Source organism: Oncorhynchus keta, chromosome 9 (assembly GCF_023373465.1).
Source record: "Oncorhynchus keta strain PuntledgeMale-10-30-2019 chromosome 9, Oket_V2, whole genome shotgun sequence".
NCBI lineage: Eukaryota > Metazoa > Chordata > Actinopteri > Salmoniformes > Salmonidae > Oncorhynchus > Oncorhynchus keta.
This window is the reverse complement of record NC_068429.1, coordinates 17431613-17449901: the sequence shown is the minus strand read 5'-3', so window position 1 is coordinate 17449901 and position 18289 is coordinate 17431613. Positions and strand designations below refer to the sequence as shown.

Here is an 18289-nt window from a genome sequence, read left to right as displayed (position 1 = left end):
GTCCTATCAGAGTGGGCTCGGAGTCGGCCGACATGGACTCGGACATCCAACGGCACTGCTCGTCCAGCTCGGAGGCGGAGCCAGAGAAAGTGGTGCTTAGAGAGGAGAGCCTGCCATTGGCCAGCCCCTTCACCCTCACCACCTCTTTCGAAGAAGACATCCTGGACCTAAAGTGAAGACAATCCCATCATGCACTTATTTTCTGCCCTCCTCCTCCTTTCCTCCTCATCCCCCTCTTCTCTGCTCCTCCTTTCCTTCTCATCCCTCTTCTCTCCTCCTCCTTTCCTCCTCATCCCCCTCTTCTCTCCTCCTCCTTTCCTCCTCATCCCTCTTCTCTCCTCCTCCTTTCCTCCTCATCCCTCTTCTCTGCTCCTCCTTTCCTCATCATCCCTCTTTTCTCCTCCTCCTTTCCTCCTCATCCTCCTCTTTTCTCCTCCTCCTTTCCTCCTCATCCCCCTCTTCTCTCCTCCTCCTTTCCTCCTCATCCTCCTCTTCTCTGCTCCTCCTTTCTCCTCATCCCCCTCTTCTCTCCTCCTCCTTTCCTCCTCATCCCCCTCCTCCTCCTCATCCCCCCCTCTTCCTTTCCTCCCTCCCCCTCCTTTCCTCCTCATCCCCCTCTTCTCTGCTCCTCCTTTCCTCCTCATCCCCCTCTTCTCTCCTCCTCCTTTCCTCCTCATCCCCCTCTTCTCTGCTCCTCCTTTCCTCCTCATCCACGTCTTCTCTCATCCTTTCGGTCATTTTATTTGTAGTTTGTTGATTTCTGTTTAGTTTTTATCTCTGTGGTCTGGGTCTTCATCCTCAAACGTGGTGTGTAGAAGAGGAATGCGTGTGTGTGTGTTGCACCGCATCGAGTAACCCAAAGAAAACGAGGAGGTCATTTGAGGTGGTGTGGTTAGTTCAGAGTTCAGAGGTCATTATACGGCGAAACTGAATGTAAATCTACGCACAAGGCACGAGGCACGAAGAAAAATCTGTGTTGGAACCAACGCCCTCGTGAAGTTCCTTTGGCTTACCATTTGTTGCATATTATATGATTATTTCCTATTCCACATTCAACTGTAGTATAATATATGTATGTATACATCTATTTATACATTAAGATGCATACACACTGACAGACATGTATGCCTTTATAGATATATTATAATACACATTTTATTCACATATTTAGTAAATGTAAGATGTTTTATGCTCTCCATGTCTGTCAGTCTTGTTCTGTTTCCTTTCCAACTCACAGTATGCAGGTAGACAGGGCTGGACTGGAGGCAGAGTCTCCCACAAGTGCCAATTCGCCACACCCTACACCAAAACCACAACTCCCATCAGCCACCTCTCCTCTGATTGGCTGGTCTCTGACAGTAGCGGTCTTAGTCATGTATCCCTCTGTAGATACCATCTTACAGTGAGTCTGTGAGCTAGGTTCAATCATCATAGAGTCACACACACACACACACACCCCTCTAGGGTTTCTAAAAGCACCTGCATGCCATGCCTTTGCTACTACTGTCCTGTTTCTGGCTATCCCTGAGAATCCCTCAGTCCAGGTACTCACAGAATGAAAACGCATATAGTCTTTTATACACAGACTACAACCTTCCCTGACAGTAAGCTTACTGTGGCCTATAATTGGCCCACCATTGTCATAGCCAGTGGCCAGTTAGCTCATCGGCTTTCTAGTGGGTTCGGCTGCAGTGTCTGACACAATGGCACACACTGGCTGAATCAACATTGTTTCAACGTCATTTCAATGAAATAACATTGAACCAACATTGAATAGACGTTGAATTGACGTCTGTGCCCAGTGGACATGGTCTGTCTGGTGTTAGGCCGCTATTGTCTACGTGGGACCGCTATCAGCTTGATTCTCTTGTTAGTCGGGTTGGAGAATTTATCAAGTAGCCAACTACTTCCTTTTAGGAGTGATGGCTTGAGGTAATGTAGTCGGTCATAGGTTGCGTCCAAACTTTTAACCAGGGCCCATAGAGCGCTGATCAAAAGTAGGTCATTATATAGGGAATAGGGTGGCTTTTAGGACATAGACATAGTGGATGAGAGTCCATTTAGATGGTAGATCGGTTAGGGTTAGATGGTAGATGGGTTAGGTTTAGATGATAGGAGGGTTAGATGGTAGATGTGTTAGGGTTAGATGATAGGAGGGTTAGAGGGTAGATGGGTTAGGTGATAGGAGGTTTAGGGTTAGATGGTAGGAGGGTTAGATGGTAGATGGGTTAGGGTTAGATGATACGAGGGTTAGATGATAGATGGGTTAGGTGGTAGGAGGGTTAGGGTTAGATGGTAGATGTGTTAGGGTTAGATGGGTTAGGTGATAGGAGGGTTAGGGTTAGATGGTAGATGGGTTAGGGTTAGATGATACGAGGGTTAGATGATAGATGGGTTAGGTGGTAGGAGGGTTAGGGTTAGATGGGTTAGGGTTAGATTATATTAGGGTTAGATGATAGATGGGTTAGGTGGTAGAAGGGTTAGGGTTAAAACAGTATGCGGAATGAGGCTTTTGGGAGAATACGGATGGGTGTTTGCCAGACCAGGAACTGAGATAAAACAGTATAAAAACAGTATGGTAGGAGGGTTAGATGGTAGATGGGTTAGGGTTAGATGATGGATGGGTTAGGTGGTAGGAGGGTTAGGGTTAGATGGGTTAGGGTTAGATGGTATGAGGGTTAGGGTTAGATGAGAGATGGGTGTTTGGTTAGATGGTAGGAGGGTTAGATGGTAGATGGGTTAGATGGTAGGAGGGTTAGGGTTAGATGAGAGATGGGTTTTGGTTAGATGGTAGGAGGGTTAGATGGTAGATGGGTTATGGTTAGATGGTAGGAGGGTTAGATGGTAGGAGGGTTAGATGGTAGATGGGTTATGGTTAGATGGTAGGAGGGTTAGATGGTAGATGGGTTATGGTTAGATGTTAGGAGGGTTAGATGGTAGATGGGTTATGGTTAGATGGTAGGAGGGTTAGGGTTAGATGGTAGATGGGTTATGGTTAGATGGTAGGAGGGTTAGATGGTAGATGGGTTATGGTTAGATGGTAGGAGGGTTAGATGGTAGATGGGTTATGGTTAGATGGTAGGAGGGTTAGATGGTAGATGGGTTATGGTTAGATGGTAGATGGGTTATGGTTAGATGGTAGGAGGGTTAGATGGTAGATGGTAAATGGTAGGTACTGTAGCCTAACTCAGAGTCCCTATAGGAACTATTTGGAAGACGGAATTTCCTCTCCTCTCCAACTCTTCACTAGGAGCAAGGCATAACTCCCCAAGTGCAATGGGACATTACTGAACACAGGAGTTGTGATGCGTGTAAAAAGAGAGTGGACTGAAACAGCACAGAGGAAGCCATATCACACCTCTAATAAGATAGATAAGTAACCAATCCCAATGAGTAGAGTGATATCAGCACGCGGGTCGGGTCAAACATGACTCAATACCGGGGCATCATGGTAAATGTAGTGTTTCATCAGTATGTACTAGACATGAGTTGGGCTCACGCCTGCAACTTCAAAATCAGTGTCATCCTTAGCCCAAGTGGGAATTTCCTACTTGGCTAATGGTTAGGTCTTTGGTATCTCCCGTGGGAGACCAGGGTTCAGACCTTGACGTACAGCATGATATTGTGTTCTCAGTGTCTTAAGCTGCATCATGCAGAGAGGAATATTATGGAGAGGCTCTGTTGTTACTACTATACAGATCACGGTGATGTTGCTGCCAAACCTACATACAGTACATGTCCGGAGAGGAATATTAGGGAGAGTTCTTGGCTTAAGCATCTGTTTGGCTATGTGAGTGCCCATGTGTGGTCGGCTTGTGACATGGCACCCCTCTTCTGATCTAGCATGAGCCCCTTCTCTCTATCACACCCTTTCCTTCTGTTTCTCTCTGTACTTGCCTGTCTCAATATGGTCTCTTTCAATACTATTACGCAAAACCAGAGGGAAACCATAGGGAGACTCTTTTTACAATGGAATTTGACTTGTTATTTATTACCCTGGTTCTTAACATGAGTGTAGGTGAATGGGAGTGGGATGTCTGGTGGTTTGAAGGTTTGTAATACGGCTTCTATCACTTTGATCATTCTCCTTTGTTTCCGTCGTCCCTGTTAAGTTCACACCGCCCCTACTCCTTGATGTTTTTGCAGTGGTTTTTGTATCTAAATCAATATTTAGTGTTTAGACTGTTGCTCAACCTCTCTGTGATATCAAAACGAAACAAAATAATAATAAAAATAACACCAAGTGTCTTAAAAATATTGTATTGCCATCGTTTTTAATGCCAAGTACTACTTGTAAATGTTTGTGTTTCAAATGTGGCCTCAAATGAAACTTTATTCTAAAATGATGATTATTATTATTTTTTGAACAATTATTTCAGTTATTTGAACAAGTGCTGTAGACCACTGCTGTGAAAGTAGTACATTCTGTTCATTGATATGTAATAAATATTTATGAAATTTGAACACATTTTGTTTGTAATCTTCCTCATTATAGATTAGTTATTGGTGTTATGATGTCAGAAATTGCTGGAAGCTTTATCTGTACCACCAACTGTAAGGATCTACCTGCTAAACTACATTTCCCATGATTCCCCAACTGTCACACATGGAAACACCGCTCTTCCCACCTGGAAGGTGGCGGCACAAACTGAGACAAATTAGGGCCATATTAGCAGGTCAAGTTAGCACAAGCCTCGTGTCAGCACATCTGGTGTCTGCTCCAGTCCCTGCTGGAGCCTGTTGTGTGTGTGTGTGTGTGTGTGTGTGTGTGTGTGTGTGTGTGTGTGTGTGTGTGTGTGTGTGTGTGTGTGTGTGTGTGTGTGTGTGTGTGTGTGTGTGTGCGCGCACACGCGCAGCTGATCAGAATTCATCTCTCACCTCTCTCTGAGCAGAGTCATCAATCTCCCTGTAACAGCAGCACCCCCCGTGGAACACGCACATATGGTCACATACGCACACACACTCTCAACCTTACTTCATTCCTCCTGTGACACAAATGGGCAAAGTTTTTCTACTGCGCTCTCCATCTCTCCCAATACCTCTGACTCCTTCTCTCTTCAAAACCATGGGGAAAGCAGGCAATGGGGCCAATGTGGCACTCTGCAGAGCTCTTTCCCAATGCTTTTGAATGCACCACTAACTGATACAATTAGGGGTGTATTCATTACGCCGATTCTGTTGTAAAACATTTACTCTGTTGCAAAACGTTGCAATGAAAACAAGACCTTCTATTGGACACATTCAGGAAGGCCTACTTTCTTCAATTTAACATTACCAATGTCTTCTCCTAATCCTTTAAACGTATTGAACTATTTCCAAACAATGTTAAACGAATGTAACAACATAGACCGCTGACTCTTCTTTCTTGGCCTGTGTCCAGTTGTGCCCCAACTGTATACAGTGAGGGGGGGAAAGTATTTGATCCCCTGCTGATTTTGTATGTTTGCCCACTGACAAAGAAATGATCAGTCTATAATTTTAATGGTAGGTTTATTTGAACAGTGAGAGACAGAATAACAACAAAAAATCCAGAAAAACGCATTTCAAAAATGTTATATATTGATTTGCATTTTAATGAGGGAAATAAGTATTTGACCCCCTCTCAATCAGAAAGATTTCTGGCTCCCAGGTGTCTTTTATACGGGTAACGAGCTGAGATTAGGAGCACACTCTTAAAGGGAGTGCTCCTAATCACAGTTTGTTACTTTTATAAAAGACACCTGTCCACAGAAGCAATCAATCAATCAGATTCCAAACTCTCCACCATGGCCAAGACCAAAGAGCTCTCTCTCCAAGGATGTCAGGGACAAGATTGTAGACCTACACAAGGCTGGAATGGGCTACAAGACAATCGCCAAGCCACTTGGTGAGAAGGTGACAACAGTTGGTGCGATTATTCACAAATTGAAGAAACACAAAAGAACTGTCAATCTCCCTCGGCCTGGGGCTCCATGCAAGATCTTACCTCGTGGAGTTGCAATGAACATGAGAACGGTGAGGAATCAGCCCAGAACTACATCAGCCCAGATCTTGTCAATGATCTCAAGGCAGCTGGGACCATAGTCACCAAGAAAACAATTGGTAACACATTACGCCGTGAAGGACTGAAATCCTGCAGCCCCCGCAAGGTCCCCCTGCTCAAGAAAGCACATATACATGCCTGTCTGAAGTTTGCCAATGAACATCTGAATGATTCAGAGGACAACTGGGTGAAAGTGTTGTGGTCAGATGGCATCAACTCAACTCGCCGTGTTTGGAGGCAGAGGAATGCTGCCTATGACCCCGAGAGAGAGGAGAATGATTTGTCAAGAGGAAGGAGAGAAAGAAGAGGGAAATGAAAGAGAGGATGAGTGGGGAGAATAAAGGAAGGAGATAGAGAGAGAGCGGGGGGGTACTCTCCAATCAGGCTGTCTGAGTCCCACTGTGAGGAACAGAATGTCTGGGTTCCTAATTAAACATTGTGTGTCACTGGCCAACACACAATACCCCATGTCAGAGTAGAATTATGTTTTTAGAAATGTTAACAAAAATGAAAAGCTGAAATCTATTGAGTCAATAAGTATTCAACTCCTTTTTTATGGCAAGACTAAAAAATGTTGTTGAACAAATCACATAATAAGTTGCATGGACTCACTCTGTGTGCAATAATAGTGTTTAACATATTTTTGAATGACTACCCCACACATACAATTATCTGTAAGGTCTCTCAGTCTCTCAGTGAATTTCAAACACAGATTCCACCACAAAGACCAGGGAGTTTTTCCAATGCCTCGCAAAGAAGGGCACCTATTGGTAGATGGGTAATTAAAAGCAGACATGGAGTATATATTTTAGCATGGTGAAATTATTAATTACACTTTAGATGGTGTATCAAAACACCCAGTCAATACAAAGACACATGTGCCCTTCCTAACTCAGTTGCCGGAAAGGAAGGAAACCATTCAGGGAGACCAAACTTAATAAAATGGGTTATAAAAGTTCATATTATCAAAAGGAAAAAATATTTGCGCTAGCATTCCTCCTGTGAAGTAGGCGCACATGACCCACACACAAACAAGTTAGAACGAAGTGTGGATGTAAAAAAGCGATGCCTGTGCATATGACTTTCCCCACAGTCCCATTAGTGTGATTTCTACCCTTCTTAGCTATCTACCACAGCCTCCTGGTTTCCACCAAGCAGCGTGTCTGAATGCACATCTGGACTCTACCCCCTCCCAGGTCCCAGTGGTTTAGTAGTCGGTAGAAGAAGACACGTTTTGGCTGGTGACTCAGTTGACTGTGTTTAGTAGGAAGATTGTGGTCTAAGAAAATTAATTCAGTTCAACTACTATTCCACAAGATGACTTATTCTATGTGTGTCTGTGTTAATGTGTGGTGGTGACCAAGAACCAATACAACTGTGGATATGGACACATCTGCCTTGTTCTTCCGGACAGTCTGTAGTGAGTCAGAATCTTTTCAAGACATGTAACTCTCAAAATACAGAAATCATTCCCGTTTGATGCATTTTTCAACAGATAATACAAAACGTAGCATCATATGATGCAAAATGCATCACACAGGGATGATTTATGTATTTTGAAAGTTACGTATCTTGGAAACTTGATTGCTGACAAGCAAGACATTTTGGGACTATGTCAACAATTGACTAATGAAACAAATACCAAAACATAGTTTTTGGGTGGAGACTTCCTTTAATTTCTCAATTTACGGCTGGCTACCTGAGCTCACATTTATGGCTGGCTACCTGAGCTCACATTTATGGCTGGCTACCTGAGATCAAATTTACGGCTGGCTACCTGAGCTCACATTTACGACTGGCTACCTGAGCTCACATTTACGGCTGGCTACCTGAGCTCACATTTACGCTGGCTACCTGAGCTCACATTTACGGCTGGTTACCTGAGCTCACATTTATGGGATTGTAGGAGGTGATTAATAAGCTGTTATTTGACAGGCAATATTTTAATGTTATGTAAGAATGAAGGTCTACAGTAGCCTCAACAGCAGTCTCTGGGGTAACACCGTGGTGTAGCCGGAGGACAGCTATTTTCCATCCTCACTGTACATTGACTTCAATACAAAACCTTGGAGGCTCATTGTTCTCACACCCTTCCATAGACTTACACAGTAATTATGACTACTTCCGGAGGACGTCCTACAACCTCAGAGCTCTTGCAGCATGAACTGACATGTTGTCCACCCAATTAAAGCAACAGAGAATGAACCTAGTACTGAAAGCATTATGCTACAGTTAGCTAGAAAATGTGGTGAGTAGTCGACTCAAAGAGAGAGAAAGACAATAGCTGAACAGTTTTGAACAAATTAATTTCTTCCCCATCAACCTACCACTATCCATAAACTCACCTATCAGTCTCACAACACTAACTTTGCTCTCCTCAACACTGGATCAATGAACAAAGCTCCCTTGGTGTATGAACTAATATCTGACGACAAGACTTCCTTCACCTAACTGAAACTTGGCAACAACCTGGTGATTTATTTTCTCTTAACCAAGCTACTCCTGCTGGCTATCCTTGTGTACCGTCCTCCTGAACTTAATGCATCATTCCTAAACTACTCACCTTTGCTGTCCCATTCTCCCACCGCTTAATGTTGCTTGGCGATATGAATATTCACACGGACTCATCAAACAAGCCTTTCCTCTGATTTCATTGCTGTTCTGGACAGTTTCAATATTGCCCAACATGTATATTTTCCCACTCACATCAAGGGACACATACTTAATTTTGTCTGCTCTGTTGGCCTCAATCTAACTCATATCTCCCCCTCCCTACTGCAACTGTCTGACCACAATAACCTTAGTATCTCTCTTCTGTAATACACCACAACACTGACAAACACCTCCTTTCCTTCTGCAACATCAAAGCTGTTGACCCCCTCCAACTCTCTGATGCCATCTGTTCTGCCCTGCCTCCTGACCACACCCCCAACCCCCCTGATGAACTAGCTACCCAATTCAATACTGCTCTATCTGTTTCCCACAACTCTCTGGTCCCCCTCCATGTCACGCCCTGACCGTAGATTGCTTTGTATGTTTCTATTTTTTGTTTGGTCAGGGTGTGATGTGGGTGGGTATTCTATGTTGTATGACAGTCAGGAGCTGCCAGAGCCGCACGTCAGTCAGGAGCTGCCAGAGCCGCACATCAGTCAGGAACTGCCAGAGCCGCACGTCAGTCAGGAGCTGCCAGAGCCGCACGTCAGTCAGGAGCTGCCAGAGCCGCCCGTTAGTCAGGAGCTGCCAGAGCCGCACGTCAGTCAGGAGCTGCCAGAGCCGCACGTCAGTCAGGAGCTGCCAGAGCCGCACGTCAGTCAGGAGCTGCCAGAGCCGCACGTCAGTCAGGAGCTGCCAGAGCCGCCCGTCAGTCAGGAGCTGCCAGAGCCGCCCGTCAGTCAGGAGCTGCCAGAGCCGCCCATCTGTCAGGAGCTGCCAGAGCCGCACGTCAGTCAGGAGCTGCCAGAGCCGCCCGTCTGTCAGGAGCTGCCAGAGCCGCCCGTCAGTCAGGAGCTGCCAGAGCCGCACGTCAGTCAGGAGCTGCCAGAGCCGCACGTCAGTCAGGAGCTGCCAGAGCCGCACGTCAGTCAGGAGCTGCCAGAGCCGCCCGTCAGTCAGGAGCTGCCAGAGCCGCACGTCAGTCAGGAGCTGCCAGAGCCGCACGTCAGTCAGGAGCTGCCAGAGCCGCAGTCAGGAGCTGCCAGAGCCGCCCGTCTGTCGTCAGTCAGGAGCTGCCAGAGCCGCCCGTCAGTCAGGAGCTGCCAGAGCGCCCGTCAGTCAGGAGCTGCCAGAGCCGCCCGTCTGTCAGGAGCTGCCAGAGCCGCACGTCAGTCAGGAGCTGCCAGAGCCGCCCGTCTGTCAGGAGCTGCCAGAGCCGCCCGTCAGTCAGGAGCTGCCAGAGCCGCCCGTCAGTCAGGAGCTGCCAGAGCCGCCCGTCAGTCAGGAGCTGCCAGAGCCGCCCGTCAGTCAGGAGCTGCCAGAGCCGTCCGTCAGTCAGGAGCTGCCAGAGCCGCCCGTCAGTCAGGAGCTGCCAGAGCCGCCCGTCAGTCAGGAGCTGCCAGAGCCGGCCGTCAGTCAGGAGCTGCCAGAGTCGCCCTTCACTCCGGCGCTGCCAGAGTCACCCTTTAGGCCTGGTATGGTTCCCAATCAGAGGCAGCTGGTTATCATTGTCTCTGATTGAGAACCATACTTAGGCAGCCTGTTTTCCCACTATGGGTGTGGGTAGTTGTTTTCTGTCTTTGTGTGTCTGCACCAGACAGAACTATTTCGTTTGTTCCGCGTTGTTGTTTTTTTGTTCTTGTGTTCAGGTTCTTTATTAAATTGACCATGAACACGTACCACGCTGCACCTTGGTCCTCTTCACCTTCTTCAACCCACGACAGCCGTTACACTCTAAACTAAGTATTGGTGTCTCTGAGGGGTCTTTGTCCTGGTTTGCTAACTACCTCTATCAATGAGTGCAGTGTATACAATCAGAACATCTTCTGTCTCAGCCACGGCCTGTCACCAAGGGAGTACCCCAAGGCTCGATCCAAGGCCCCACGCTCTTCTCAACTTACATCAACAACATAGCTCAGGCAGTAGGATACTCTCTCATCCATTTATATGCAGATGATAGTCTTATACTCAGCTGGCCCCTCCCTGGATTTTGTGTTAAATGCCCTACAACAAATCTTTCTTAATGTCCAACAAGCTTTCTCTGTCCTTAACCTTGTTCTGAACACCTCCAAATGAAAGGTCATGTGGTTTGGTAAGAAGAAAGGCCCTCTCCCCACCGGTGTGATTTTGAACTTGAGGTAGTCACCTCATACAAGTACTTGGGAGAATAGCTAGATGGTATACTGTCCTCTCAGCACATATCAAAGCTGCAGGCTAAAGTTAAATCTAGACTTGGTTTCCTCTATCATAATCGCTCCTCTTTCACCCCAGCTGCCAAACTAATCATGATTCAGATGACCATCCTACCCATGCTAGAGTACAGAGACATCATTTATAGATTGGCAGGTACAGTAAAGGGTGCGCTAGATGTGCTTTACTATTCGGCCATCAGATTTGCCACCAATGCTCCTCATAGGGCACTTCACTGCACTCTATATTCCTCTGTAAACTGGTCATCTCCATATACCTGTTGTATACCTGTCACAAGACAGAGATATCTGTCTATCTGAAATATCTACTGAAGCCCTCATCCTTCACATACTAGTGACAGCAACGAGCTGTAAAAAACACTCAAACTGGACAGTTTTATCTCCATCTCTTCATTCAAAGAGTCAATCATGGACACCCTTATTGACAGTTGTGGCTGCTTCGCATGATGTATTGATGTCTCTACCTTCTTGTCCTTTGTGCTGTTGTCTGTGCCCAATAATATTTGTACCATGTTTTGGGCTGCTACCATGTTGGCTGCAGCCATGTTGTGTTGCTACCATGTTGTTGTTATGTTGTGTTGCTACCATGCTGTTGTCATGTTGTGTTGCTACCATGCTGTGTTGTCATGTGTTGCTCCCTTGCTATGTTGTTGTCTTTGGTCGCTCTTTATGTAGTGTTGTGTTGTTTCTCTTGTTGTGATGTCAGTTTTGTCCTATATCTTATTTTTAATTTTTAATCCCAAGCCTTCAGCCTTTTGGTAGGCCATCATTGTAAAAAACAATTCATTCGAAACTGACTTAAATAAAGGTTAAATAAATAAAGATAAATATTTCCCCAGCACTCACATCTCTAGCCATGAAATGCTTTGAAAGGCCGAACTGTTATGCACCAATTTGTAAGTCGCTCTGGATAAGAGCGTCTGCTAAATGACTTAAATGTAAATGTTATATATTTGTTTCATCAGACGAGAGGACATTTCTCCAAAAAGTACTATCTTTGTCCCCATGTGCAGTTGCAAACTGTAGTCTAGCTTTTATATGGAGGTTTTGGAGCCGTAGCTTCTTCCTTGCTGAGCGGCCTTTCAGGTTATGTCGATATAGGACTCGTTTTACTGTGGATACAGATACTTTTGTACCTGTTTCCTCCAGCATCTTAACAAGGTCCTTTGCTGTTGTTCTGGGATTGATTTGCACTTTTTGCACCAAAGTACATTAATCTCTAGGAGACAGAACGCGTCTCCTTCCTGGGCGGCATAATGGTTGTGCTGTCGCATGGTGTTTATACTTGCGTACTATTGTTTGTAAAGATGAACGTGGTACCTTCAGGCATTTTGAAATTGCTCCCAAGGATGAACCAGACTTGTGAAGGTCTCTGAGGTCTTGGCTGATTTATCTTTTCCCATGATGTCAAGCAAAGAGGCACTGATTTTGAAGGTAGGACTTGAAATACATCCATACGTACACCTCCAATTGACTCAAATGATGTCAATTAGCCTATCAGAAGCTTCAAAAGCCATGACATAATTTTCTGGAATTTTCCAAGCTGTTTAAAGGCACAGTCAACTTAGTGTATGTAAACTACTGACCCACTGGAATTGTGATACATTGAATTATAAGTGAAATAATCTGTCTGTAATCAATCGTTGGAAAAACTGCTTGTGTCATGCACAAAGTAGATGTCATAACCGACTTGCCAAAACTATAGTTGTAACGGCTGTCGTAGGTGGAAGAAGGAGAGGACCAAGATGCATCGTGGTACGTGTTCATGATCTTTTAACTACACTGAACACTAGAACAAAAATAACAAAACGGAACAAACGAAACAGTCCTGTCTGGTACAGAGACAGACAGGAAACAACTACCCACAACTCAAGAGCGAAAACTGGCTGCCTAAGTATGGTTCTCAATCAGAGACAACGATTGGGAACCATACCAGGCCAAACACATAGAAATACAAACATAGAACAAAACATAGAATTCCCACCCCAACTCACACCCTGACCAACCTAAAATGGAGACATAAAAAATAGGGAGTGGTTGAAAAACAAGTTTTAGTGATTCCAACCTAAGTGTATGTAAACTTCTGACTTCAACTGTATCTACCTCAATTACCTTGTACCCCTACACATCGACTCGGTACTGATACCCCTTGAATATAGTCAAGTTATCATTACTTATTGTGTATCTATTATTACCTTTATTATTAAGTGTTTAACTTTCTATTATTTCTCTATTTTTATTATCTCTGCATTGTTGATAAGGGCCCCTGAGTAAGCATTTCACTGCTAGTACACACCTGTTGTTTAGGAAGCATGTGTTTAATGCAATTTGATTTATTACTATGACTTTTGTCTGCGACTGCGTCTGTCTGTGTGTGTGCGCGTGCGTGTGCGTGTGTGTGTGGCTGCGAGACTGCGTCTTGGGTTGGGCTGGTGGTCTTGTGGTCTGTTGTTGCATGAGATCTCACTACCAGCTCCCTGAGATCATCACTGTGAGGAGATGACAGGCATAAAGACTGTAGCAGAGAGGAGGTTATACCTTATCCACATGCCCCCCACACACACACCTTTTCTCTTGCCCCCCACACACACACACAACTTTTCTCTTGTTTCTTTCTCTCTCTCTCCCCTCCTCCATCTGTTTCTTTAACTACACCCTAGCAGAACCAGGAAGTCCCTCCCACAAATTATCTTCTGAGGAAACGAAACTGATCGGAGTCTCTCTGTCGTCTGTCTGTGTGAGAGTGAACAACAACAGTCTAAATGGCTCAGCAGGGAGTTCTACTGGACCAGGACAAGTTATGTTGTTCTGTCTGTCTGGATCTACTGAAGGAGCCAGTGGCTATTCCCTGTGGACACAGTTACTGTAGAAGTTGTATTGAGGGCTACTGGGATCAGGACGATCAGGGCATCTACAGCTGTCCTCAGTGCAATCAGACCTTCACTCCAAGGCCTACTCTGAGGAAAAATAACATGTTGGATGAGGTGGTGGAGACACTGAAGAAGACAGGACTCCAGGCTGCTCCCCCTCCTCTGTGCTATGTTGGACCTGGAGATGTGGCGTGTGATTTCTGCACTGGGACCAGAAAGCAGAAATCCCTCATGTCCTGTCTGGTGTGTCTGGTGTCTTACTGTGAGACTCACCTCCAGCCTCACTATGATGTTCCTGGACTAAAGAAACACAAGCTGGTGAAAGCCACCTCACAACTACAGGAGAAGATCTGCTCTCATCATGAACAACCGCTGGAGGTTTACTGTCGTACCGATCAACAGTGCATCTGTTATCATTGTGTGATGTATGAACATAAAGGCCATGATACAGTGTCAGCTGCAGCACAGAGGACTGAGATACAGGTAAGACCAGAACAACTTGTTGGTAACTCTCTGATAAACACAGAAATAAAGACAAAGTAGGAAGGTTGGTTTAAGAGGAGAGAGAAATAAACATAGTTATTCAAATTACATCTATCCACAGCAGAAGAATTATGAATACGGGTTGTAGGTAGCCTACTGGTTAATAGCGTTGAAAGGTTGCTGGTTTGAATCCCCGAGCCGACGAAGTGAAAAATCTGTCAGTGCGCCTTTGAGCAAAGCACTTGACCCCAATTGCTCATCTAAGTCACTCTGGATATGAACATTTTCTAAAGTTAAAAAAACTCATTCTGAATGAGCTTTAATGAGCCCAATGTTCAGTCTCTCTGATTCGTGTTGTGTACTGTAAAAACTATAATCATTCAACTGTGTAGTAACTGTTTGCTAAGTGATTGACAGGTTATGAAGGTGAGAAAATGGGATGAGATGGCTGGCCTTTTTTAACAAACAACATAGATCATAGTTTTCGCTGCCAACATTCCCACCACATCCACAGACCCCTGTCCCACAATACTGTTCTTTCGGGTCTTCCATATTGCTAATTTAGCTGCCCCTAACATAAAATTAAGCAAAATAACTATACCCCTTCGACTAAACCTGTACTTTAATATAAAAAGTTGGGAAGAGAACACCTCTCCCAAAGCACCAAGAAGTGATCAGGTCAATCATCCCGACCAACCTGGGTCACTGTAAAAACAGAAGTGCCAGAGTTTCAGAATGGACACCCTTCCCCAACGGTCGGATCCAGGTGTACCAGATGCATATTGGTGGCTATGGCGCCATGTATTATCCTCCATTGTAGGTCAGCTGTCCTCTTTTCAATAGGCAGTTTGTATAAAGACCGCCAACAGCCTTTTGGGGATGCACCTGGGCCCAACACGGCAGGTAGTCTAGTGGTTAGAGCGTTGGACATGTAAGCGAAAGGTTGCAAGATCAAATCCCCTAGCTGACAAGGTAAAAATCTGTCACTCTGCCCCTGAACAAGGCAGTTAACTCACTGTTCCTAGGCCGTCATTGAAAATAAGAATTTGTTCTTAACTGACTTGCTAAATTAAATACAAATTAAACACATCCGCCCACCGTGTCAATTTTACCCCATCCATGGAAGAGGCATGGGACACTTTTACACAAATTTTGTACATGGCCTTCTTTCCCACCACCTTGAACTCCCCCAGCTCCGGGGTAGCGAATGAAAGCAGCATCGCCCACGTCCTCCTCGAATGCCCCCACCGCAGCAGTAACAATCAGTGCAGGGAACACATAATCCAGACCCTCAGTCCTCCTCTAATGCCCCCACCGCAGCAGTAACAATCAGTGCAGGGAACACATAATCCAGACCCTCCTTCCTCCTCTAATGCCCCCACCGCAGCACTAACAATCAGTGCAGGGAACACATAATCCAGACCCTCCTTCCTCCTCTAATGCCTCCACCGCAGCACTAACAATCAGTGCAGGGAACACATAATCCAGACCCTCCTTCCTCCTCTAATGCCCCCACCGCAGCACTAACAATCAGTGCAGGGAACACATAATCCAGACCCTCAGTCCTCCTCGAATGCCCCCACCGCAGCACTAACAATCAGTGCAGGGAACACATAATCCAGACCCTCAGTCCTCCTCTAATGCCCCCACCGCAGCAGTAACAATCAGTGCAGGGAACACATAATCCAGACCCTCCTTCCTCCTCTAATGCCCCCACCGCAGCACTAACAATCAGTGCAGGGAACACATAATCCAGACCCTCCTTCCACCGATCAGAATTGGAAGTGTCACATACTGCAGATGAAGCACTGGCAAGGAATCACAGACCTCATCAACGACCTTCCTCAGTAGGCGAGATGATCGGATCCCTGCTCTTTCTCCCAGCTCCTCCAACGATCTGCTCCTGCTCCGCATCAGAAGACCCAGTTTAGTACACCCCACACCTAACAAGCGTGAACGTAGGCTGGCTGAACCCAGAGCACGGGACTGGATGTCAGTGTTGTAAAAAAAGAGGCTCTTCAAAAAGCCACATCCCTGCTGGTGTGCCGGCCTTACGGGACTTGACAAGAAGTCTCCAAGCCTGCATAACAGACTCATAAGATGGAGTCAGACCAGACAAATCAACCCCTCCAGCTTTAAGAGAAAAGGGTGCTTATCTAAGCCCAAACAGCCCGCTCTCCTCATCAATGTATAGGCTGTTGTCAACCCAGCTAGAACCGTCACTGTGCAACAGTCTCTGGGCTGCTTGAACTGGGAAAGCCATGATCCTGGAAGAAATGTCCACCAGGCCTTGCCCACCCTTGTGCAGTGGCAGGTACAGGGCTGCAGCTTTAATCCAGTGTTGTCCAGACCAGACGAAATTGACAAGGGTCCTCTGAAGCTCTTGTATCAGACCCCCCCGGTGGCTGTAAAATCATTAGTCTGTGCCACAAGGGTAGAGGCAGCGAGATTATTAGCTACCAGGACCCTTTCCCTATAAGACAGCTGGGGTAGAACCCATTTCCACATTGCCGATCTGGCACACACCTTCTCCACTACACCCTCCCAGTTCTTTTTCTGAAATACATCAGAGCCTAGAAAAAAAAACAAAGTCTTCATCCCATCTCTTCCCCACTGAAGCCCCCCTGGTAACCGTGGAGCGGACCCAGTCTGAATCCCCCCTGGTAACCGTGGAGCGGACCCAGTCTGAAGCCCCCCTGGTAACCGTGGAGCGGACCCAGTCTGAAGCCCCTGGTAACCGTGGAGCGGACCCAGTCTGAAGCCCCCCTGGTAACCGTGGAGCGGACCCAGTCTGAAGCCCCCCTGGTAACCGTGGAGCGGACCCAGTCTGAAGCCCCCCTGGTAACCGTGGAGCGGACCCAGTCTGAAGCCCCCCTGGTAACCGTGGAGCGGACCCAGTGTGAAGCCCCCCTGGTAACCGTGGAGCGGACCCAGTGTGAAGCCCCCCTGGTAACCGTGGAGCGGACCCAGTCTGAAGCCCCCCTGGTAACTGTGGAGCGGACCCAGTCTGAAGCCCCCCTGGTAAACCATGGAGCGGACCCAGTGTGAAGCCCCCCTGGTAACCGTGGAGCGGACCCAGTCTGAAGCCCCCCTGGTAACCGTGGAGCAGGCCCCGGTCTGAAGCCCCCCTGGTAACCGTGGAGCGGACCCAGTCTGAAGCCCCCCTGGTAACCATGGAGCGGACCCAGTCTGAAGCCCCCTGGTAACCGTGGAGCAGACCCAGTCTAAAGCCCCCCTGGTAACCGTGGAGCGGACCCAGTCTGAAGCCCCCCTGGTAACCGTGGAGCAGACCCAGTCTGAATCTGTCCTGCCCACAGCGATTCACTCTTTTCCCAATTGACTCTAGCTGAGCCTCATACAACTTTAAAGCGTTTGAGAGAACCTTAACATCCGAGGCCCCTGTAATAAAAACTGTTACATCATCTGCATATGCAGACAGTGCTATCGTGGGACCCTTCATTACTCCTGGCACAGAGAAACCAGTAAGCCTCGCTCTTAAAAAACAAAGCATTGGTTAACTGCCCTGAAATTGGGCATCCCTGCCTGATGCCCCTTTGGACGGGGATGGGGGAACTCAAACCACCCCCCACCTTCACCATACACGAGGCCCCAGCATACAGTAAACTCATCCAAGACAAAAAACATCCCCAAACCCAAAGGTTTTCATTGTCTTGAACAAGTACTGGTGGTCCACACGGTCAAAAGCCTTCTCCTGATCCAAAGAAAGTAAACCCACATTCACATCAGACAGTTTACAAATGTCTAAACCATCTCTTATTAGAAACAAGTTATCAACAACAGAGAGGTCAGGTACACAGTGAGACTGGTCCTTGTGGACCAACAGCCCCAGATACTCTTTCAACCTGTTTGAGAGACATTTAGATACATAGATTTTATATTCTGCACACAGCAATGCAACAGGGCTGCAATTTTTTATATGAGCCAAATCCCCCTTTTTTTGGCAACAATGAAAGCACAGCATGTTGACAAGATACAGGAAGAGAACCCTCATGAAAAGATTCACACACCACTTCATAAAAATCCTCCCCAAT

At 46.4% G+C, this 18289-nt stretch overlaps 2 protein-coding genes across 2 annotated transcripts in view; both read left to right on the top strand.

The window, feature by feature from the left end:
- The window catches only part of garnl3 (GTPase activating Rap/RanGAP domain like 3), a 243644-nt gene extending 243306 nt beyond the window's left edge, over positions 1 to 338 (top strand). Inside the window, exon 29 of the mRNA XM_052525397.1 lies at positions 11 to 338. Within this exon, the coding sequence (XP_052381357.1) occupies positions 11 to 176 (166 nt within the window). The 3' untranslated portion in view covers positions 177 to 338. The remainder of the gene's footprint in view (positions 1 to 10) is intronic.
- A 13249-nt stretch (positions 339 to 13587) lies between these two features.
- Positions 13588 to 18289, top strand: part of LOC118378020 (E3 ubiquitin/ISG15 ligase TRIM25-like) — a 15500-nt gene continuing 10798 nt past the window's right edge. The window contains exon 1 of the mRNA XM_035764958.2: positions 13588 to 14237. Within this exon, the coding sequence (XP_035620851.1) occupies positions 13647 to 14237 (591 nt within the window). The 5' untranslated portion in view covers positions 13588 to 13646. The remainder of the gene's footprint in view (positions 14238 to 18289) is intronic.